The sequence below is a fragment of the Chionomys nivalis genome, chromosome 3 (genome assembly GCF_950005125.1).
Source record: "Chionomys nivalis chromosome 3, mChiNiv1.1, whole genome shotgun sequence".
NCBI lineage: Eukaryota > Metazoa > Chordata > Mammalia > Rodentia > Cricetidae > Chionomys > Chionomys nivalis.
Genome location: NC_080088.1, coordinates 36,731,786 through 36,756,968, shown reverse-complemented (window position 1 = coordinate 36,756,968; position 25,183 = coordinate 36,731,786). Strand labels below are relative to the sequence as shown.

At 37.3% G+C, this 25,183-nt stretch overlaps 1 protein-coding gene across 2 annotated transcripts in view; it reads right to left on the bottom strand.

The window, feature by feature from the left end:
• Epha6 (EPH receptor A6) overlaps positions 1-25,183 on the bottom strand; it is an 879,442-nt gene that overhangs the window by 170,728 nt on the left and 683,531 nt on the right. For both annotated transcript variants that reach the window (XM_057763562.1, XM_057763563.1), the window contains one exon: positions 9,713-9,838. In XM_057763562.1, the coding sequence (XP_057619545.1) occupies positions 9,713-9,838 (126 nt within the window). The remainder of the gene's footprint in view (positions 1-9,712; positions 9,839-25,183) is intronic.

Sequence of the window (25,183 nt, the reverse complement as noted above, 5' to 3'; positions counted from 1 at the left end):
CACTTGTAAAGGGGCATATATCATTCGAGAGTGGTAACGTAAAAAAATTTTTCAGCTCTTCTGTGGGAGGGTACTGGAGGTACTGTCCCATCCTGAATCTTTTGAGAGTCCAGAAAAACATAGCAGAAAGCTCTGCAATTCCCAGTGACCATAAAAATGTTGTGACTTCCAAACTGTCTTTTGGTTCTGTAAATGGTAAGATACATAGTTATCCAGTTTTCTGTATTATTCCCAACCAGAAAAAAAATCACCAGTAAATTTGAAATAAAAAACAAAAGTCTGTTCTATATATTCGGTATATCCTGGTATGGAAGAACAAAGAAAACTACCCTGAAATTAACATTCAGTGTCAGTGATCCTTCTCCATACTCCATAGTCCATCTTCCACCCTGCCTGCCCTCCCACTATCCACCCGAACCCTCCTGTGTCTTTATCCATCCCCACTTCACACTACGTGCATTCTTTATTTCCTTGAAATTTCCACAACTGTAATGATTTATGAACTTCTTGCCTTCTATTAATACTTTAATTTAAACACATTTATTTAAAGATTCAAAGCTAAAATTCATATACAAGAGAATAAATACATGAAATTTGTTGTTCTGGATCTGTGTGTCTTTGCCTTACTTATGAGTTTCATTATTTCTTTTCAGTTGGATGTTGAAGGAGGAGAGAGTGGGCCTGCTTTTGTTCCCGGCCACCCTGCTAGCTTACACCAGAAATAATCACACAGAAATTGTATTAATTAAATCATTGCCTGGCCCATTATCTCTGGTCTCTTTTTGGCTAACTCTCACATCTTGATTTAACCCATTTCTATTAAATCTGTGTTCACCACAAGGTCATGGCTTACCAGCAAGATTCTAACCTACATCTGTCTCAGGCTGGAGATTCTGGCCCCCCCCCCCCCCCTCTCTCTCTCTCTCTCTCTCTCCTCTCTTTCTTTCTCCCAGTATTCAGTTCTCTCTCCCCACCTACCTAAGTGCTGCCCTATCAAAGGGCCAAGGCAGTTTCTTTATTCAACCAATGAAAGAAACACATAGACATAAGAACATCCTACACCAGTCAAATACTATTCTCTTGTACCTATGAGTCATATTTCATTATCTGTTCATCAGTTGGTAGGAATATCCATTGTTTTCTTTTTCTGGCTACTGTACATTGACCAAAACTGAGCATAGATGGCAAAGCATATCTCTGTACTAGGATATACAATCCTTTGTGATATTTCTAGGAGTGGTATTGCTGTACCATGTGGTAGATTTTAGATTTTTGAGATGCCTCTACACTGATATCCACAGTGGCTTCACCAGTTTGTATGCTCACCAATAATTAATAAGTGTCCCACATCTACATCATCACTTGTTGTTATTTGTTTTATTGCTCTTAGCTATTCTGTTGGGTAAGATCAAATCTTAAGGCAGTTTTAGATTGCATTTCCCTGATGGCTAAGGATGCTGAACATTCTTGACCATTTCTGTTTCCTCTTTTGAGAGTGCTTTGTTTAGTACAATCCCCTAATTTCTAATTGTTGGCTGTCTTTGTGTTTAGGGTGCTCTGTGGATGACCTATAAATGGTGCTGGTGAGATGGCTCAGAGGATAAGAACTTCTTCCAGAGGTCCTGAGTTCAATTCCCAGCTACCATATGGTGGCTCATAACCATCTGTAATGAGATCTGGTGTCCTCTTCTGGCCCACAGGGATATATGCAACCATTTTGGAAATCAGTGTGGCGGTTTCTCAGGAAATTCGGGATCAACCTACCCCAGGATCTAGCAATACCACTCTTGGGAATTAACCAAGAGATGGCCTATCATACTACAAAAGCATTTGTTCAACTATGTTCATAGCAGCATTATTTGTAATAACCAGAACCTGGAAACAACCTACATATCCCTCAATGGAAGAATGGATAAAGAAAATGTGGAATATATACGCATTAGAGTACTATTCAGTGGTAAAAAACAATGATATCTTGAATTTTGCATGCAAATGGATAGAAATAGAAAACACTATCTTGAGTGAGGTAACCCAGACCCAAAAAGATGAATATGGTATATACTCACTCATAAGTGGATTCTAGCCATAAATAAAGGACATTGAGCCTAAAATTTGTGATCCTAGAGAAGCTAAATAAGAAGGTGAACCCAAAGAAAAACATATAGTTATCCTCCTGGATATTGGAAGTAGACAAGATTGCTAGACAAAAATTGGGAACTTGGGGGTGGGAGTGGGGTGGGAGTGAGGGAAGATGGGGAGAGAAAAGTCAGAAGGGGAGGATGGGGAGAGCTTGGGGGAATGGGAGGGTTGGGATAAAGGAAGCGTAGATATGGAAGCAGGGAAGTATATAACTTAATTAAGGGATCCATTTTAGGGTTGGCAAGAGACTTGACTCTAGAGGGGTTCCCAGGTGTCCAAGGAGATGTCCCTAGCTAGTTCCTTTGGCAGCTGAGGAGAGGGAGCCTGAAATGGCCCCATCCTATTGCCATACTGAAGAATATTGTATATATAATAAATAAATAAATCTTTAAAAAAATAAGTGGCAGTATAGTTCCTGCACACTCTTCCCTCAATTTTCTAGCTCACTCTTATCCTGAATAGTGTCTTTTTCTTTCTTTCTTTCTTTCTTTCTTTCTTTCTTTCTTTCTTTCTTTCTTTCTTTCTTTCTTTTCTTTCTTTCATTTCTAGCTAGCCCTATGCTTCTTCTTCCCCTCATTGCCCTTTGACATAAGAAACTGGATTTTTCAACAAGATCCTGGGACACTTTGGCAAGTCCCGAACAGACTCAGATCCCTACTTGCACCATCTACACAGACAATTAGAATGAAATGAACTTTTAATTCTAATAAGGAGACAATTGCTAAATTTATTATACACAATCTTCTCACCCTGAGAAGTTACTATTTATATCTGAACCTTTGCTGCAAGTTTTACAAGATGTTTAAGTTTTCTTTCTTGAAGTTCAGTTTAGCTAAGTGCACTCTCTGCAAGCCGCCTGTGAAAAGAACCATGAAAAGCCCACATTGTGTCAGAGTGTGGTTTCCACTGTGCTTTGCCCTACTAAGCCAAAGATTGAGTGCTGAATGGCGATGTATTTGTTCCAGAGCTGGTGTCTCTCTTACTCATGTTCTTAAGTGGCCCAGCTGCCCAACAGGGCATGCATTCCAGCCTGAGGGAACGGCTCTCTAGAGGCAAAGAGGTACTGGAGCAGCCAGGACCCTTTGGTGTTCCTAATTAGGGAGAAAACATACCCACAAAATAACCCCACTCAATGCCAAGATTAAACGCTGATTCACATGGAGACTCAGCTAAATTAGCAAACAGTGTAAGGCTGTTTAGAATTTTCTTTGTATGAAGAAAAATGATTGTTTTTTTTTTTTTGACAAATCCTTCAAAAGAATTGAGCACATCTTTAAAAAGAACTAAAATAAATGGCATTTAATCTCGAATAATAAACAAGATCTCTAGGTGCTGGGTATGTTTTTAGTGAGACTTTAAGTAGTTATTTAAGATTTATATTTTTAAGATTCAAACTTATTCAAATGATAGTAAGATAAAAAGAAGCTTTTATGTTAATAAGAAGGCTTAGCCAAGGTCAAAGGCTAACGCTTTTTAAAGATTGTGAATAGACACATATAAATGGAAGAGAGATTTATTTAAAGGCTCTTTTAAGATTTTTCATGTCTTTCTGGCAGATAAGAAAAAAGCTCAGAGCATGTTCAAGAGTTTGCTATCAAATGTACTGCGCAGTTGCTTTCTTCCTTTTTAAGGTGCCATCAGTCTATATAATGGTGACAGTGCTCACTTCTCACTCTGAGCAGGAATTTGAAAGCAGAACTAGACACATGCTCCCTTTTCTGAGTATCGCTGTTCAGCGACACCCTGAAACTTACAGGATGCATGCCCATCTTCTTAGGGAAAAAAGTCTATAGTCTGCTAACTTTTGGTGTTAGGCATGGCTAAAGAACTGCCATGTTTTCAGTTTTGCTACAAAAGATGACTCTTACCCCTCCCCACAAAAAAAATAATAAAATAAAGAAAAGAACCAAAGTACAACTGTGAGGAATCTGAATCTGTGTCTTGTCTCACTGGATCATGTGACTTGTCCAGAGGATTCTTTCATTTCATAACCCATATTCAAGTTTCTCAAGCGTAAGATTTGCAGGTTTTAATAACATCTGTAATTCAATATATGTTTCTATTCTGACTTTTTAAAATTCCAAATGCTATTTTGAACTTGTCTTCCTTAATTTTAAATCGTTTCTTTACCTTTGAAGTACTTTTTCTTAGGTAAATCCAAGAACCAAAGCATGTGCCTGCTCTTTTAAGCCCACTGAGTTTGAATAATAATCAAGCTAACTAAATAAAATCTGGATCTTGATCTGGTTTTTGATTGGTTATAAAATACATCCTAAATGGGTGTTTAAAAATAACTCTCAAACTTAGCACTACCAAGGCAAATATCTTACCTAAAACTTCCAATGTTGCAAATATTTTACCTAGAACTTACAATATTGCAAATATTTTACCTAGAACTACCAATGTTACAAATATTTTACCTAGAACTACCAATGCTACTTACAAATATCTTACCTAAAACTACCAATGTTGCAAATATTTTACCTAGTGCTACCCATGTTGCAAGTATTCTAAAGGGGGCATTTTCTTTTAAAAGTTTAGCACTGCAGTCCCAGATGTTGACTTCCTCAGACTTTGGTTGCTTGGGTATACTCTCATTCTTTGTGCGACCCTGTTCCTCAGTGCTTCTCTCACCAGAGGTGGCAGTAATCATGCTTGCCTGCTTTGCTCTTCCTGAGTCTTTGTTTCCCTTCTTTGATACCATTCTTCTGGCTTTTCTTTTGAAACGTGAAGCTGTAAAAACTTTAGGGAAGGAGAGTTCTTTAGAAAAGAGTGATAAACAACTTTCGAGAAGGGACTGAAGTGGGTATAGGGTCGAAGTCATGAAGAGAGCAAGGATGGAAAAAACTAGAACTTCGTGCTACAGAAAAAGGGGTATCTTTTTACTATAGTACATTTGAGTGGCTTATTTGGAATTTTTTGTACTTTGCTTTTACAGTCCCCTTCATCTCTTGATCTAAGCAGGCACACTGACACATTCAACCATAATTCAACCTGGCTAATTGGCAATATTTACAACTGCAAAATATATAGCAGATACACACCTCAATTGAATAATAGGAGTTTTTCATCCTGGGGATCTCCTACATATAAATTATATCCTGTAAGGAGTTTTTCTACTAAGTACAATGATATTCTATTGAGGTAATTTCTGTATGCACTTTGGAAAATTAAATTAATAATTATCATCATCAGGAAAATAATTTCTAGTAGGTGTTGGTTCAGTAGTAGTTGTGTAAGTGGTTGGGTTTGGAATGTTTCAGATCAAAGTCATTTCCCACCCTCTTTAGCATGCCTGAAAATATGGAGACCAAATGTTTTAATTTGATTATTCTGAACTGTTGTTTGTTCACCTTTAAAATTTAATGTATACTTTTCCACTGTTGATTTCCCATGGTGTGGTGAGTTCAAACAAACTGTTAGATTTCCTTAACATATTGTTTACTCCATCCAAACCTGCCACCTAGTCATAATCATTCATGCTATTTCTTTTCTGCATCCTATGTACAGGTCCAGAGCTAAGAATATCAGCATCACAAGGCATGAGACTTTTGCTACTTCAAACTCATCTAGTCTAATTTTAACACCTAAACTATATACTTTAGACTGAATAATAATACATACAATATTTCCCTAGCTCCATATCAGACAGTATTTCACATGAATCAGAGAAAGGAAAATCATGATATTTGTTAAATAGGCTGTGGAGAAATTGTAATATTTATTCAGCACCGTGTATCCTTTGTTGTGAAAATGACAGTGTTGGAAGGTTAGCGACTTATACAAAGTTGAGCTGTGAACCCTGTTGCTACTGTGGCTAGCCAAGGGCAGGAGTGCAGACATAGAAAGGTTTGCATCTTTGAATTTAAGAATGATTAAAATTTCTTTCTCTGAAAACAAACAAAGTGATATTAAATATCACTAACTATATGCCTAGAAGCCACACATCTGGTTTTGGAATCACTGTGTGTTCACATTTACACTGTTTTCCAGTTCCAGGTAGGCAAAGAAAGAGTCTAAGAAAGTTGGCCATTTTCTCGAACATGTCACACAGTGAAGAGACTCTCAAAGGCAAATGAGGAAAAGAGTCGTTCTTATGGTTCAGACAGACCGAGATGCTCTGGTGTAGCATCTGCTGCTAAGACTACTCACAGAGGAAATATTAGGGAGATTTCCAGTGCCCATTTGGTTTTCTGAACTTAAGCATTTAAAAGTCCTACTCACTACCACATGCTATTGAACATTAGTCAAAATATCCCAGTGGACTCAGAAAAACAAACCTTTCAAATGACCTTTCTCGAAATAAGAAATTCACAAATGATTGACGGTTTTTACACAAATAATGACAAGCTTGTCTATTTTCTGGTTCTCGTGATCTAGTGATTGTCCTATGATTGAAGTTCTGTGTTACAAGTAAATGCCGCAGTAGAAATATTGCCACTTCACAGCAGGATGTGATGCAAAACAAAAGATCAGTACAATCCTTCTACATAAAACATAGCTGCGCGTCTCATTTAAATATGATTAACAGGAACTAATTAGCATCAGTCCTAGAACAGGTCTGCTAATTCTTCACTGGCATGGGAAATGTGTTGAGAGAATGACAAGTTATGTGGTATATAATCACTTAGTAGATACCCAACAGGCATTACACTTCAGCTGGTTCTGGGAGTGTCCCGGTAGCTATTGCTTCCTGTCCTTGGTTTGGTATTCTAACCCTGAAGGAACATCTATTTAGATATTACATGACAGGGGAATACTTCAAAGTATTAAATGTATGGAACAAAAAATTCTTCACGTGATGACTGCAATATTCCTCTTAACTCAAGACTATGAAGGAAATTAGCCAGAGTGGAATGAGAGAAAATACAAATCACCTCTGAAAATGCGGCACTCTTAGCTGTAAGGTAAGAAAATGTACAGGGATCATTTATGAGAGGGTTATGAGTCAGGAAAAGTGAGCGGAGTTAATTTCAGTTTGAAGGAACAGGAACAAGTTGAGATCTATAAATGTTTCATGCAGCAATTTTGCTTCACCTGATTTGTATGTAAGTCATGAAAACGGAGGGGAGTTTTTTTTTCTCCTAAGAAAGCTGGAGGCAAATTTGGCTTAAAGCCTAGAAGAATAGAGCACTGGGGGCTCTCAGATTCTGCTCTGGAAGCGAGTTTTTGTGTTTATGTTGTAGAAAGATCATCTTCCTTCTGTCATTCCCAATGGCTAAATGACAAGAGCTATTTCAATTTTTTTGCTAGTAATGCTGAATAATTCAGATCATTGTTAAACTTCATAATGTCATTTTTGTCAGATATATCTAAACTTACCAGATTTCCACTAATGTTAAGGACTAAACCACTAAACTACTAATTGTGTTTATCTACTCACTCTAACCTGTGATATATTAGTTATATAAACTAAAGCTTCATTTTAAAAATAGTCCACAGAGAAACCACACATACACTGAACAATTTACAAAGCTGATTGACTCATTATAACTTTAGAGAAGATGGATGTTGGAAGTTGAAATTAAATACCTTGAGTTATCTTAGCCAATGACTCTTTATTGTCCATGTTGTGAATGAACTATGGGAGAGAAAACAGATCCTTACCTTCTACCAACCTAAAACCCAAGAACACCATTAGATAACATGGGAGGCCTATGGCAGTTTCCACTTTACTCTAGCTGCCTGCTCAATGTTTCCACTGATGCATTTAAAAAGTGTCTTGATTGAGAACTTTCTTTGTTTTGTGACTAAAAACTTTCAGGAGGGGGCTGGAGAAATGGCTTAGAGTTTAAAAACACTTGCTGTTCTTGAAGTATCCACATGGCATTCACAACCCTCTTTGTGCAGCAGGCACTCCTGAGGTGCGCTGATATATGTGTGTATATATATACATAAAATCAATCTTAAAAGAAACTATTTCGTGCCGGGCGGTGGTGGCGCACGCCTTTAATCCCAGCACTTGGGAGGCAGAGGCAGGCGGATCTCTGTGAGTTCGAGACCAGCCTGGTCTACAAGAGCTAGTTCCAGGACAGGCTCCAAAACCATAGAGAAACCCTGTCTCGAAAAACCAAAAAAAAAAAAAAAAAAAAAAAGAAACTATTTCATCACCATCCTTGTTGGAACATGGTTTTTGGGCAACTTAAATATGCAGTCCTGGGTCAAGGTCACTCAGAGTTCTTTCCATATTAAACTATTTCTCATTCTATTTGAGGTGAGAATTGTAATTTTTCTGTTACCAGTCATTAGTTATGAATATAGTTTAATTGATGTAGGACTTTTCCCCCTTGTCCTTGGCAATGACAGTAAAATTTCCCCATATCATCCTCGCTGTTCTATTTCTCAGGACATAAGGGGTAGAGCACCATCAGAATTACTAGTCCTTTAACTTGCATCACTTTGGTTCGTAGGAAATACTGTCAGTCATAAAGTCTCTAGGCACAGCATCACCTGGCAACAATAAAGAAAATGACATCAAAGCCTATTAACTGCTAGCTGATTTTTATATATCAAGATTAATTAGATGGCAAGAGGAAAATATCAGAATAATTACATGAACAGTTGGCATTAAGAAAACCAAACAAATGTATATCTTGGAACTTTTTAAAATTTAGAATTCCCAGCCGTACCATATGCTCCATTATCCTCTACTATCCCCTGGAAAACACCTACAACATTAGCATAATTTATACCATTGCTATTAGTAATGATAAACACACAAGAATTTTGATGTTAAAAGTTGAATCAACATTCACATAAGTGCAAAGTAGGTCTGCATCATTGGCTATGGTGAAGGATGACAGCTCTAGACTTCATTGAATGATAGAAAGAAAGGATTTATGGTTAGTGATGCATGAATATCTCATGAAAATTTTTACTAAATTCTGAAATTGAGGTTTAGAATGTGAGATATGCTATATCTTATTTCATATTTTTTGTCAGCTTACTATTTTTAGAGAGGACTGAATTTCAGTTTCTTTTTCTTTCCTTTTTTTTTTTTTTGGTATTTAAAGACAGTCTTTTTCTATGTAACAGCCCTGGCTGTCCTAGAACTTACTTTGTAGACCAGGCTGACCTTGAACTCATAGAGATCCACTTCCCTCTGTCTCCCAAGTGCTGAAATTACAGGCGTGCATCACCAAGCCTGGTTTGAATTTTAATCTCAATTTTTTCTTCCAATTTTTTTTAGTTTCTGGCTTTTCTTCAAATCATTTTCCTTTAGTGGAATGGAACTTTAATTAGATCTCCATAGACTTGTCCAATCCCTCTTTCTGTCAGCATACTGAGTTTTCAGTTCTCTTTTGTGGTCCATTCCAAGCAGCAAGGTCACTTTAGTTCTTGCTTATGCAAACTGTATGCTAAGTGGGCACTTGGGGTGCAAATCTATTTACCCCGTTTTGATTCTATTTCACAGCACTAGGTGTCACAGAAGTTCTTCCTGCATTGCAAAGAGCCACTGGCATTTATTCCCCATGCCTTTGAGAAGTATTCAGTTTGCATTATTTCTCTCTAAGCTGTGAGGAGAGTTCTATTGCTCACTACGGTGGTGGAGGAGTGTACTTGGGATACCTACCAGCAGGAATCCTGGGGGGCAGAGATCCTCCCGCTGTCACTGGATGTGGGGCCTGGATGCTGTTTAGAAACCCAGCTCTCAGGAAGCTGGGGCAGAAGGCTTCCATGCCAATTGCTGGGAAGGATCCTTGGAAGAAATAAAAAATGTTGTTAATTAAAGGCTTATTCATCGAAAATTTAGTAATTGTTTACTTGCAATTAAACCTATAGTCAATAATAAAAGTAAATCCCATTCCAAATCTCATTTATGTTTTAGTTCTAAAATTTAAGTATTGGGATATACTTTTTCTCAAAATTTATATGACAATTCTATTACATTTTAAAGAAAGAAAGCTCCACTTAGCTAGCTATAATTTTTTTTATATAAATAAATTCTCTGTATATTAGTCAAGGTTCTCTAAGGAAACAGAACTTGTGGAATGTGTGTGTGTGTGTGTGTATGTATTTACATATATATTGAATTTTTAAAAATGTCTTCTTACAGGCTGTGCTCAACAGTCCAGCTAGTACAATAGATGTCTTTAATGGAAGGTCCAAGAATCCAGTAATTGTTCCATTCACAAGGCTAGATGTATCAGTTGGTCTTCAGTATATACCAGAATCCCAAAGAAATAGGCTCTAATATCAGTGAAGGAATAAACTTGCCAGCAAGAGCAAGCAGGCAAAGAGTAAAAGGTTTCTTCTTCCATGTTCTTTTTTTCTTTTTAATTTTATTTAACTAACATATTTTTCCATTTATTTTACATACCAACCAGTTTTCCCTCCCTCTTCTCCCATTCCTTCCACTTTCCCACATAATTCCTTCCCATATGCTCCTCTTCCGTCTCAGTTCAGAAAGGGATAGACCTCCTATGAGCTTGCACAAAGCATGGCACATCAAGTTGGGGCAGGACCAAACTCCTCTCCTTCTGTCCAGGTAATTCAGCACGGGGAACCGGTTACCAAAAGTCAGCTAAGCATCAGGGAGAGGTTCTGCTCTCACTGTTAGAAACCTTACTGAGAGACCAAGCTATGGGACTATCACACAGTGCAGAGGGCATTATCGATTCCATTCAGGCTCAGTCTTGATTCATTATCTAACTATAATTAAAGATTTAAAAGCAGCAAAATACTATACTATATAAAACTCTCTCTCTCTCTCTCTCTCTCTCTCTCTCTCTCTCTCTCTCTCTCTCTCTCTCTCTCTCTCTCTCTCAGAAGGAGCTTCCTATGCAACCTTGGTTGCCCTGACTGGAACTCTTTCAGATCAGGTTGGCTTTGAATTCATAGAAACCCACTAGGCCTCTGTCTCTCCATTACTGGCATTATAAGTTACACACTACTACACTCAGTTCAAAATTTCCAAATCTGCATTTAGTTCCAAGAGTCAGACCATGGAATGGTAAGGCATTTATGAATACATGTCACGTCATTTGCATTACCCACATCTACCTGAATAATAAAGATGAAGAATGATAAAGGTATTGTCCCAATGGGATCTGAAACCCATGCTGCACCAAAAAGAAAGAATCGAGGAGTAGACCAGAGAGTACTCTGTCAAAACTTCAAAGAACAGTGAAAAACATGTTTTTTCTTGTGACTGCATAGCATATTCATCACGGATCACAAATAACTCCTGTGTGTAAGGTTTCCCCCCCCAAATGTATTTTCTGTCCTGCAGTGTACTTTATCATTGCTGGACAGCATAGTCACTAATGGTTCACTTGATGCCAGATGAGTGTTATCTTATATATGCACATAGCATTTTATTTAAGGCCACAAAAGAAATGATATTGTTATAACAGAAAAATATTGTAAGAAGCACAGATTTTATTATATGTCATGAAAACTAAAACAGTTCATTTTAGCTGACAATGGATTTATTAAACCTGAATAATAGAAAGATTGGTTCAAGTATGCTAGACCTCAAGATAAAGAATAACTTATTCACACAGAACAACAAATAAAAAGATATAAATGAAACAACCACGGGAGCAACTTAGAACAAAGCTGTCTAGAGCAGTGCTTCTGAGCAGTGTAAATAGACTGCACCTTTCAAGATGTTGTCTCGTTTTTACTACTTTTGACAGCACCATAGAAAGCTACCAATTTAGAAAAGATGCTCATTATTTTAACTCCTTGAAAAGAACTAAATACAAACATTACTTCATTGCTATGATTACATTTATTACTGTGTGCTGTTGTGACAGCTGTCATATCTAATAGCAACTTTCATTCTTCTCAACTTACTGCACCTTTCATGATGGCTTTTTTTCTGTTTCTTTACCATGGTTAAAAAGGTCTTTCGTTTATTGCAGTGTCTGTTTCTTAAAGTACTATCACCTTATGTAAAAGCTAATAAAACCCTGTAAAAGTGCTGTGCATGGATACATATTCTGCTGAAATCAGGCATTATATGATAACCACACTTTATCATTTTTCTTCACTCAAAGGGAATCAAATTTAAGGACTTGATATAGATGGGATATACAATGCCCCCACAGGTGTTTGTTTTCACCAGCCTGTTCCTTGCTGGTGGGGTTATTAGGGAACTTTCTAGAAATTTCAGCAGGTGGCACTTAACTGGAGGAATGGGATCGCTTGGAGCAAGTCCTTGGGGGATATCTTATCCTTGGACCTTTGCTGTCTTTGTTTCCTACACACCAACAAATAAAGAATAGCCTTTGCCATATGTTCCAGTTAACAGGACATTCTGTCTGAGAACATGGAGCTAGGCTGAAATCTTTGAACCCAAATAAATCACTCCTGTCTTTAATTTCTTTTCTTTGGGTGTTGCCACCGCCACACCAGAAGTCACTAACACAGGTTTGATATGAAAGGATTTTAACAGGGTCAGTCAATTGCTCCAGTTGCTCATACTCTTGACTTTAATTTTTTAATTGTGAGACATATTAATAATTTATTTTATATCTAAAGCTGCAATGTCCAAAATCTATAGCAGGAAAGTTGACAATTTTTTGAATGTTTCGATTTTAGTTATACTCAGTGGAGTAAGCATTTATTAAATATTTATAACATGAATACTTGCATTTCTGGCTTGTTAGTATCTTGAGTCTTTCATTAGGACAGTGGTTCTCAGGGTCAGTGGCACATGCACACTTACGACATCATAAATTAGGATGGTGAAGTTATTATTGGTGCTTAATATATAGAGGGTTGGGGCCTTGCAATGTATAATGTACTGCCATAAAAAGAAAAACTGTTTCTATAGGCTAGTAGCATCCACTGTAAAAGATTATGCTGTAGTGAAATATGATTATTACAGAAGAGGAGGCAGAAAGATTGTAAGAGTCAGAAGACCAAGATGTCTGTTGCAAGAATATGTCTTCCATATATGATAGGGAAGCTACACCCATGAAATCTCAAAAATATAGTTACCAAAATTAGACCTGCATAATGACAAGACTGACTGATTTGCAACCACATATGGGGAAAACTCACAGGATGCCACCCCTAGGTGAAGAGCTATGGGTTCTTAATGGCTGCTGAAAGAGGGACACAGTCTTCTCCAGGGGCCAACTTTCTAATAAATTATCCAATCTCAAGTAGTCATCACTAAGTACATGTACATTAAACATTACTACTAAATGTACTCTACAGGTTTTATGACCATGCATGCATATGCATGCATGTGTGTGCATATTTGTGTGTGAGTACGTTTGTATGTAATAAAAGGTGAAGAAAGGTCATGGATTTGAGACGGTGTCAAGGTGCAGAGTAGAGGAGTTGGATGGGAAGACAGAGGGGTACAGATAATGTGATACAATACTTATGTATGAAATTCTCAAAAACATTATAAATGTTGTTTTCTACTAGTGTATATAATGAGGCAACACCGAAAAATGGCCAAGTTGGCATGGCCTGCATCTGACATCTGACTTGATAACATAATTGAGAGTTACTTATGTTTTTATGCCTGAAAGTTAGCTGTCCTGCAGAGTAACTATTTTCAATAATTAAAACATATTTGATACAAACTCTATGAAACAAAATCTCATTTCTAAATCGATATTGCAGCAATGTCCCTGGAACAACTTTGCATTAAAATTAGGTGTCACTGGGTATTTGTGTAAAAATAACACACAGTGGCAGAGAACTCTGTGCTTCCACTTCTTCATTTCTAAAATGAAAATGACAATGGATGACACCTCCTAGGGCTCATTTTCAGGATTTAATTGAAGCAAATCATCACATATATAAGGCAGTGCTATCATCTCACTATTAAAATACTAATTTACAAAAAATGCTTAAGGAAGGAAATAAAGAAAAAGATTGATGAAATTTTGTGACTCTTCCCTCCATGTACATTCATAAATCCTTAATAAAAAATTAAAATACATCTTTAAACACTACATGTCAGTCATTTATTTTTATGCTAAAATGTTAAACAATAATACAATCATTTGTGATGCAGTTCCTTCATAGTACTTTTGTTAAGTGACAGTTTTGCAAGCAATCATTATGATCTATGTGTAGAAATCCAAAATGCTGACTTAAAGACGAGCACTCCAGAATTGAACTTAAGAAACATGTTCCCATGCATGTGGCAAAAATACAGCATTTTGTAATGATCATAGAAGAATGTGTTACTCCTATATAGGTTTTCTCAACTACCTATACATGTTAGGAAAAATAATAAAGCCCAAGGGGCAAGCATAGTATGGAGTGTTCATACTTTCAGCTCTTGAAATGAATTCTTTATCAACTATATCATGACTAGGAAGCATTAAGTAATCATATATAAATGGAAGAGACTACACACATTAACAAATATTAAAAATAAGGATTTACTCTTAACAAATAGTTACAAATAAGTGGCATTTTGTATGTACCTCTGTGTATTGCTATTATATTGTCAAAATAAAATGAATGAAGTTAGATCTTAAGTTATTAAAATCCACTTTTATATCCTTCCTTCCTTATTCCTTTGTTCGTTTCCTTCCTTTCTTTCTCCCTTCTTCCTTCTTCCTTCTTTCTCTCTCTCTCTCTCTCTCTCTCTCTCTCTCTCTCTCTCTCTCTCTCTCTCTCTCCCAGTCTGGCCTCCAACTCACAAAGATCTGCTTGCCTAACTGCCTCAAAAATGCTGGGATTAAAAGTGTGCACCACCAAACCTGACTCTATATTCTGTATTTTAGAATAAGCATAATAATATAATAACACAATGAAGTAATTTGCATCTATGACAAATAGATGAGCACAATCCATACAGCAGACATGTGTGGCTCAAAGATGCTTGCTGATTAGATATGAACAAATTAGTAGAGCTGAGGACTGAGTCTGTGATCACCAGGAGGGATCCTTTACTTATTACGATTACTCATGATAGGAGCAATGTAGCTGCATCTTAGATGTCACCTTATGACTGAGTTTTGGATTAATGAATGTGCTTCTGTTCTGCAGTTAGAACACCTTCGCTATGAAAATCGAACTGCTAAACCAAATGCTATCCCAAATTTTGTTTTCACTGAGGTACACCCACATCTGAATGCTCAAGATTCTTTACTTGAGCAAGACAGAAGATATTCCTCCCTCCAGCACATTAGTTCTTTCTTTACTAGACTACATAAACATGCTTTTATTGCTTCTGGATCTTGTGTTTTCTTACCTACATGTCTTTCTTCTCTTTCTCAGTTACAGTAATTTATAGCACCACACATTCTTTCTTCCTCTAAGAAGATGGACGTCATATATTTTTACGTCAAAGAAAATATTTACTAATTTTCTACAACCAGGAAGGTGACTGAAGACTCATAAAGTTAGACCATGACTGAAGAGGAACAACCCTAGGAAGAAGCTCCATCTTTATGCACAGCATCAGAACAATACAACCTTAGGTTATAGAGACCTTTGCTTTGGTTTCCTCACTGATGGTATACATCAAGGCTGAGTTACTCAACCTATATACATTTCACTATAGAAAGGCTTATGCTTCTGGTGGCACTTGAGGCCAGCTAGACTGGTCTTCTGTAACTGTGATCAGAAGGCATACAGAGGATAGCTTCAATAAATGTAAGTCGAATAAGTAGACATAAGAATGAAGAAATTAATCATGTCATATATTTTCTTAGGCAAGAAACTTCCAAGAACTTGCATGCCCAATTGCTTTCTAGGCCAAATTATTTTCTCTGAAGGGAGGTAATTTTTTGTTAGACTTAGAATATGGGAACTTTCCTCCTTCCTTCCCAGGGAAATACATGCAACCTGCTTAGAGCCCTCCTTGTTACTTAGCTTTGCTGAGTCTGTGGATGATAGCATGGATATCCATTACTTAACAGCAAATATCTACTTATGAGGGGATACATACTATGCTTCTCTTTTTTGGTCTTAGTGGTCCTAGCTTGGACTCAAAGTAATGGGGGATAGGGAACCTGATCTGGGCATCTTCTGTCACCAGGCAAGGCTTTCAGTGATGGGACTGGAACACCAACCCAGTCAAGAAACCTTCAATTTACAACTTGTCCTGCCTGCAGGGATATACTGGGGCAATGGTGACACAGAATTTGTGGAGTGGCCAACCAATAACTGGTCCAACTTGATACCCATACACTGAGCGGGAACCCATGCCAGACTCTGTCTGGGTGGAGAAGCTGGATGAGTCAGAGACCCAGGATAGTACCAAACACAAGTGACCTAAAGAAAGAAAGTTCATGAAATGATTCTTAATGATATTCTGCTATACTCTTAGATTGGTGCCTAACTCAATTGTCATCAGAGAGGCTTCACTCAACAGTTGATAAAAGCAGAAACAGAGACCCACAGCCAAACATTAGGCAGAGTTTGGTGAACTCACAGTAGAATGAGAGGAAAAATTGTAGGAGCCAGAGGGGTTAAGGATACCAGGAGAACACAGTCTACATAATCAATTAAGGAGGGCTCATAAGTGTTCATAGAGATTGAATAGGCAATCACAGAGCCTGCATGGGACTGACCTAGGTCCTTCGTATATATATTATAAGTCAGTAGCTCAGTGCTTTTGTGGAACTTCTAACAGTGGGAGTGGAGGAGGCTCTGACTCTTTTGCCTGCCCCTGGGACCCTTTTTCTTCTACTGGGTTGCCTAGTCCAGCCTTGACATGAGTGTTGGTACCTAGTCTTATTGCATCTTGCTATGTTATGTTCAGTTAATATCCCTGGGAAACCTGCTCTTTTCTGAAAGGAAATGAAGTAGGAGTGCATCAGGGGAAGAGAAGAGGTGTGTACGGGGGAACTGGGAGCAGTGGAAGGAGGGAAAACTGTGGTTGGGATATATTGTATGAAAAAGAATTAATAAAACAAAAAATCATTTTAAAATTATGACCAATAATAAGTGAATTTAACTAAGTTTCTAAAGTTTATTATATTCTAAAATATAAATTGTTTTCCATATACATAACATTAACAAAGGAATGGAAAAAACAAAAATATATGGGAAATTGTGAATGAATCACTCATTCATTTCTCCTTTTGTTCATCTATTGATGTATTCACTTATTCAGCCAATATCCATTAAAGTATGACCTCTGGTACTCCTATATAATTAAAAACAAATAAGAAAAATATTCTTGTGACACTATTGCTTTCTGGAAAAATTCTAATCTAAGCCAAAGTTACAGTTACATAATTTGGTTCATTTTCTAAATTCATTTTCATGGAAATAGTTCTGAAGGTAAATCAGTATTTTCCTCTGTAGTTGTACAGCTAATCTCAATGCAGATCCTTCAGAATATTTTAAAATTAAAAATCAGGGTGATATTGTATTGCTTTTGACATTTTTATTCTTTTAGGTCATAGTAATATAAATTTTAGAGATATCTCACCTGGTTCATTTTTAATTGTTAACTCATAATACAATATTGGAGCCAAAGGGAAAAAGATATCATTAAATTTCAGCTATTTCTTCAGTGACTTTAAAATGAATTTTTATCTTTTTCTCAGTTATTTTAAATGATATAATGAGGACTGTTATGATTTGTTTAACTATAGCACTAATAAAGAGAATTAAAAGATATTGAAGCTGTTTAAGGCTCGTCTTAAAAATGTATTTTATCTATATCTAAAATAAATACTTTAAAAGAAAATATTTAATGCCTTAGTTTTCTTACTGAGAAAGTGATAAAGTTGGGCCAGAAAACCTTACCATGTTTCTGAAATAATTTGTTCACTTAATGTTTTTCCATTTGTTTCTTTGAATGATTTTTAAATTTTCCCCTAGTGGGGTTAATGTCCAGTGATTTAATTTAAATTTAGTGGGCCAATGGAAATTAATTACCAGATAAGTGACCTGAATAAATTTACTATCTGTTAATAGGTATACCAAACTAAGTAGTAAAAATTGCTGTGTCTGAAGCCAGGCAGAACTTTGAGTTTCATCTTCATTAACTTATTAATGTAGGGTGATTGGAAGCCAGTAAGAATGAATACATTGGTTTATTGTGAAGTGTGTTTGGGAGTGTCTATGTGTACAGGAAGGATTCAGTTAGTCCAGAGCAAATGCTTTTCTCCTCCCCCTTGACCTTCCAACGTCTATGACTTGAAGCTTATATTTTATTCTCCACCTTCTGTTCTGTGTCCCCCACCTACAATGCCTTTCTCTCCTTGGCAGGCATCACTTCCTTTGTGAGAGTGTGCTTAAATATATCTGGCAAGAATTCAGTCTACGCAAGCCTCTTTGCCTTCTATATAATCTTAAATACTGCAACAGAGATACAACATCACCATAGTTACCGTGTTTATTTTTCAGTTTGTGGTGCCAAGCTCAGATGCCTTTAGGGCCTTGCCAGGTGCAGTAAATAAGTAAATCAGCTGGTGACAAAGGCATCTGGATGAACTGAGGGTAAAAGCTCTGCCTAAAAATGAATCCAAATGTTTAAAAAATATTTTGAAAAAACAAATGGCACACATTTCCACTTGTAACTAACTAGTGACTCTGGCTTATACATTTGTCCACCCCACTGGGTTGTGACCCTTACTAACAGGGGTAAGGAGATAGAATGAGGGCTCAGAGGTTAAGAAAGCATCATGCTCTTGCCAGGGACCCAGGTTTGATTCTCAGCACACACATCAGGCAGTCCATAATTACCTGTGGCTTGATTTTCAAAGCATCCAATGCCTTCAGACCTCTGAGAGTACCTACACACTTGTGCACATAAGTTCACTCAATTACACACATAAACACACATACACACAAAATTAATAAGTGTAAAAATATTAATAGCGATGAGTAGGTCCTACAATTCCTGTTGTCCTCCACACACTGCCCCCTGCATTTGTTCAATGTAATATTTATCAAGCTGAAATAAAGTCATCTTTGTATACACAGTCCATAGGCAGTTTGACTTTGAAGAAACAAAAGACTAACTTTTTTCTATGTTGGAGCTTTCAGAGCTATGTATACTTTCATAATATACATAGCCTCAAAATATGTATAATTATCAGAGTTTAATGAGGCTCATATTTTTTCTACTTTAAATGTTCATGAAAAATGTTTCTTGTGTATAGGAACTGGTGAGGGACTTGGGTTCTAAAGTTTGAATGTCCTAAGAAACAATCTGGGAAGTAGTGAAGAGGTTAATGAATTTGGAAAGTATGTCCCTCTGACTGAGCCCCCTGATGCCTTGGTCGACATATTCCTACCCAGCTGTTGTCTTCTAGGCTCACAGTTTTATGCCCTCTAAAGAAAAATGGAGGGGGTTTCTAATCCTCAGATGCCAAGGAGTCAGAAAGGATTCTTAACAGAATTTATTAGCATGTAAGGGAGCTAGATCTCTTTAGCGTGGTAGTCAAAGTGCACTATGCTTTAATATTTATGAACTGTTGGTTTATCTGCCACTTTATTACCACAAGGCTTATACATTTAGCACACTAGAAAAGAGTTCAGGAGGCAGGCTGCCTTTGTACCTGTTCCTGCATAACATTCAAAGGAGGCTGCAGACCAGACTGGTCATCATCTGTACCCTCTTGCTACATACATGCCATAGATGCTCCGGTATACAAAGTTTAAAAGAAAATGAGGGTATTTAGATTTATCCCCAGATATGAGGAAGTGCTTGTTAGCACTAGCCACAAACAAATGTGTTCTGCATATCAATCATTTTTTGTTTAAGACTATTAAACCATTTTTACAGTGTTAGGTCTTTCAGGTTAGATGGCATTAAATTGCCTTGCGTTTGGCAGCAATGTGTGACAGGATAAATGGAATTAATCATCACTATGCTGAACACTGGTTGACATAAAAATGATCATGGAACACAATCATTTTATAAACAATTGGAACTGCCAACAGAGACTAAGACCAAGTTGGCCCTAATAGGGCTTTCTGTCTTTTGCTGGGACACCTGTGTGACAGACGGGGACCTTTGTGGTAGTGCTTTGGTAGAAGCAACGGCATGTGTGCTTTATTAAGTAGAGACTGTCTGCTTGAGGTCAGCATGTGGAATTTGCTTCCCAACTCTTGCCTATACCCTGCATGGTGCTTATGTTGAGATGGATGCCTGTTTTCACGGTTCTGGTGTCTTCTTGTGCCTTTAATTAATTTCATTCCATCTCAAATTCTTGAGCTTGAGTACAAACTCAGGACATTAGAATTGCTTCAAAAGCCTTCCCATTTTACTCTATATGTACCCATCGTTATTTGCATGCATCAAATACCCCTTCTACAAAGTAAATACCCATGTCTTGGCTTTGCTGTCTAGATATGACATTAAAATACCCCCTCTGGGAAGAGTGCAGAACCTGAAGCTAGAGACATCTAGTGTCACAGTTTTGTTATGCTGTAATTTGCACATGATTTCATGCAAATCTCTGAAACTCTATGTCTTACTTTTCCTTTTAATGGCATGGAGGAAATACTAAACTATGAAGATAATTATGTGATATGGTGTTTTTAAGGGACTGGGCACAGAGTAGTCACAAAAGGCCTTACTACCGCCACTTTCAGTGGTTTCTTATTTTCACTTACAAGTAACACATTTTTCATTGTAGTAGAGTTATTTCTTGTTCATGACACATCTTATTTTAAATTATTTGCAGAAGCGTCTCATTTTTATATTTTCATCAGAACTTGGCACACTATAAGGCATGAAACATTGGGCTATGCATGCTGTTGACAAAATGGGACTAACAAAACTTGCCTGTGTTCTTTGTGGCACTGTTACTGGTGATTTGATGTCGGTTTTTAAAGGTCAAATAACAAATTCATGCAAGCAGTTGCCCAAGTTAGAATATCACTGAAGTCACAAAACAATGACATGAAGACACACTCACCAGCTAATGTGTTGTTCTTGTATTCACAGACAGAGACGGGACAGTAAGTCACACTTTCAGCTAATAAGAGGTTTTCACACACACCCTGCCTGCACTTCCCTCTGCTTTACCCATGTGCCCTCTCTAGTTTATGTGAGTAAGGGGAAGGAAGAAGGCTTTGACTGGGAAATACTCGGGGTAGGCACAGTAGAAAAGATTCTAGTCTGTGAGGAGTGTGACTGAATGAGCTTTCACTCTCTAGGGGCCTCACTCTAGATGGAAGCCTGAAGTTGCTCTGCTTGCGTGTGTTTGGCAGACAGGAAACAACGGTGTGTCGTGCTCTGCTTCATCTAAGATCATAATGTGAAATGGTCTTGAAAAGAGTTGGATATTACATACCTTAATGCACTCTAAAAGTTTTATTGTAGCTTTCCATTTTAAAGCTTGATACCATTGAGGACTATATTAATTTAACTTTCTGATCCATTCTGAGCTAACACTCATTCCTGATGGGAAATGAGGAAGTGGGAACAGACTCAAAGCAGCCGGTGTCTTAATATTCTCAGCCATGTTTACTGGGCATGCTGAAACAATACCTCCACTCACCATCTTTGCTGCTTCCTGCTGTGCCACTGGGCTTATCCTGGGGCCATCCTTGAAAGCCTAGTGGATTGACTTCAACATGAGGCTCCCAGTACATCCTGTTTGAAAAGAACCCTGCTAGAGGTGATTCAAGGACCTAGTGTAGAGAAAGGCGAGGGAAAAGTATGGAGGCCCAAAAATGTGAGCCTATTTCCACCATGGCTGATGATCAAAGAGTTTGAAGTTGCTCAGTTATTAACAAATGTAGTTCCATGTCCTGACTCAGGATGCCGTTACTTGCTTCTTTTGACACTAAGATGGCTCATACAAGTAGATCCATTCCATCAAGCAGATGGTCAGGATATGCAAACATACTTTTGCTCTTTATTTTGTATTATATAGTTACCTGGGGAATGGCTGCCTTCAGGATATTTGGTCTAGGGTGACTTCATTGCCTAAACAACAGAATGCTAATGACTTGATGCCTCAAAGTATTAAAGCAATTAACAGTTCTAGGTGTCTTTTCTATCATGTTAAAGAAGTCTTTTTTTGCCTTCTTCTCCCTTTTGTATTGTATTCTCCCTTTTATAGCATATGGCAAATTAAATGTGGATGATTTTAGTATTCACTGAAATGCCCTCCTGGTACTTTTCTATGGTTTCTCTTCTATTATTTTTATGTAGCTTCATATTCTTTAATTATATTTCTAAATTTCTATGCCACTACCATGGCAAGATGTGTTTTTGCCAAGGCTGGTCCCCAACAGGAAAGCTAGCAGGTGTTGCTCAGCATGGAAAATATTCCTGATGATCCACTCTTCAAAGTTAATGTCAACACACTTTCTGACTATATCATTAAATCCCAGCTCACCTATCAATCATGTTTTGCATCACCCTTCAAAATCTGGCATGGAATTGAATCTAGATATTTTGCTGAAATGCCCTGCTAGAAATTGAGAGCACATATGGTATCTTGGATAAAGGACAGTGTTATAGAAACAGCTCTGATATTTTTGTGAAAAGAAAAATATAGGAAGCAGTATTCCTGAGTTTTATTTCTGCATAGACTCTGGGCACCCAACTACCTTCTAAGCATCCCCTAACAACCTATAGCACCATGACAACTGCTTCATACTCTGAACGTTCATTTTCAAGAACAGAACTCATAAATGTCTGAAGTGTTAATAGCTATAATAGGACACAGTTAAAAGTGAACAATTATATTTACAGTGAAAAGTGCTGCTTTCTATGCATTCCATTCAATTTCATCACTATTTAAATAGGCTCATTTTATGATTGTATTGTTGTACTGAAGGTTTTAAAAAAAGATGCTTGTTTACTGAAAAGTTTAAGGAGTGAAATCATTTTATTGTATTATGGTGGATTTGTCAGCCCTTTTCTTTTACAGTTTTGAGTATAGAAAATCATGATGTATTCTTCCTATTTGATTATAAAACAGCAAAATAATCTGCTTTCTCCTTTCTCTTTGGACTTGTACATGTGCTCTCAGACAAAATGGTTCAGCATTATTGTCTGGGGGTCTATGTTTAAGTACTGTGTCATACAAATAACCCCAAAGCATCAATAATGTTGGGCCAGTGCAGAAGTGGGGAGAAGAAACTACTCCCTGGAAGGAAACTGTTCATCCATGTGAGGCGAATTTAGTGTGCTGGATGAGATAATTTACTAAATGGTACTCTAGTGCCCCAGAAGACTATATTCACCTCAGCTGAATGAGCAGCTGGATCAAACTCAATTATGGAGACTTACCATTCATACTCAAAGGCATATAGATCTCAAATTGAATGTTCCTTAATTGGGTGCATATAACTCCAGGGTAACCTGGGCACAAGGCTGAACTGTGGTAAATGAGAGCAGTCTAATTAGAAAGACTTAGATCAGCATGCCTTCCAATCTCATCTCCACAACACTGAGGGTTGATGACAAAGGAGAGAAGATACTGAAAGGAAGTAAAAAGCAAGTGACAATACTGCTTAAGTGTAATCATAAACTCTGAGTTTGGAGAGATTTTCAGAGAGTATGTATTTAAGTAAAAATTGAGCTATAATCTAGAAAATTGTGCTTATAGAAAGCACTGTTGTCAAGGATAAATATTAATGGCTAGAAGAAAAGAAATAAACAATGAAGAATAGATAGATGTTAGGTTAATGACCCACATTAGCCAATAAGAAAACCATTCATAAGAGACAAAATTGTGTGTGTGTGTGTGTGTGTGTGTGTATGAATGTGTGTATATGTTCAAGACTTTCAATATAGGCATGAAGCTTTTTTCTAATAATAATAAATAAAACAACCAAAACCCGGTGGGTTTTTTTATGTTTTGCTTTTGAGAAATGATCTCACTATACCACTTTGGCTGGGTTGGAACTCCCTATGTACCTGCTTCCATCTTACAGAGATCTGCCTCCTGAGTGCCCCACTGCCACCCAATATTTAACCTGAGTATTAAATGCAGTAAACTGTTCCATTTTTTTGAAAATGTTTTCTTCAAAAGGAGCAGCCCAGTACATCCTTGAACACTGAGAGAAGTATAGCACCTCTCACTACAGCAGACTGCACAGTGTCAGAGATGGAAGGCTTAACTTGATTCTATTTTATGAAATCTTGATTTTAAGCTTACATGTTGTTTGACAGAATAAAGCCAGCCTTTATTTTGCAGTCTGCTGTGAAGCATAAAGCCATTCTGAGAAGCTTTGTCACACTGTAGGCAGCTGCTCAAGAAGCAGAAGAAACCTGAATCTTTGAGGACTGACTGAGAAGCCACCCCATATTCTGGTTGTTCCCATCTGGAAACTGCTCAAATACGAGAGATATAAACTTTATATTGTAAAGTCATGGCTATTTGAATTTTTCTGTCATTCACATCGATCTTACCCAGAAGCCTGTAGTCTGTTTTGTCATTTATTAAGATTACTGATCTTTTCTTTCTTTCTTTCTTTCTTTCTTTCTTTCTTTCTTTCTTTCTTTCTTTCTTTCTTTCTTTCTTTCTTTCTTTCTCTCTCTTTCTCTCTCTCTCTCTCTCTTCTTCTTCTTCTTCTTCTTCCTCTTCTTCTTCTTCTCTCCCTCTCTCTCTCTTTTCTTTTTTCTTTTTTTGGTAAAGGCAAAGAGTCTTTATTCAAGCTTAAGCTTGGACTTTCCATCTGTCAACACAGTGGTTGAGAGCAGAGAGTGCCAAGGTCAATTGGGGTAGGTTTTTTTTTTTTTTTTTAATCATAGTAGAGGTTGGTGTGAGGGGATATTCAGGGTTTAAGATGTTGATTGGCTGGCATTTGTGGCTATTTTCTGGTTGAGTTTTTGCTGAATATAGAAATTTCATGAGGCATTATAGAAAACTAGTGTGTTTAGATTTAACTCAGTTGCCACTGACATCTTATGGAAGGAAATGAATATTTTCAAGGGGAAAAATAAAAATTGGTCAGAAAATTAGTTGGGAGTAGGTCACCTATACAGAACCCTACTATCAAGGGTCTAAGACTCATTCTGATACCGATCCTATCCCCATCTTCTTTCCCTACATGTATACCTTGTTCCTCTTAGTAAGCTGGCTTGGTTACTGAGCCAACCACTGAGGTGGAAACATAAGGATCATGTAAATTCCTCCATCACTGTCACTTTGTAGCCTTCAGTGGTGATCCACGTAACCTGTGTCGG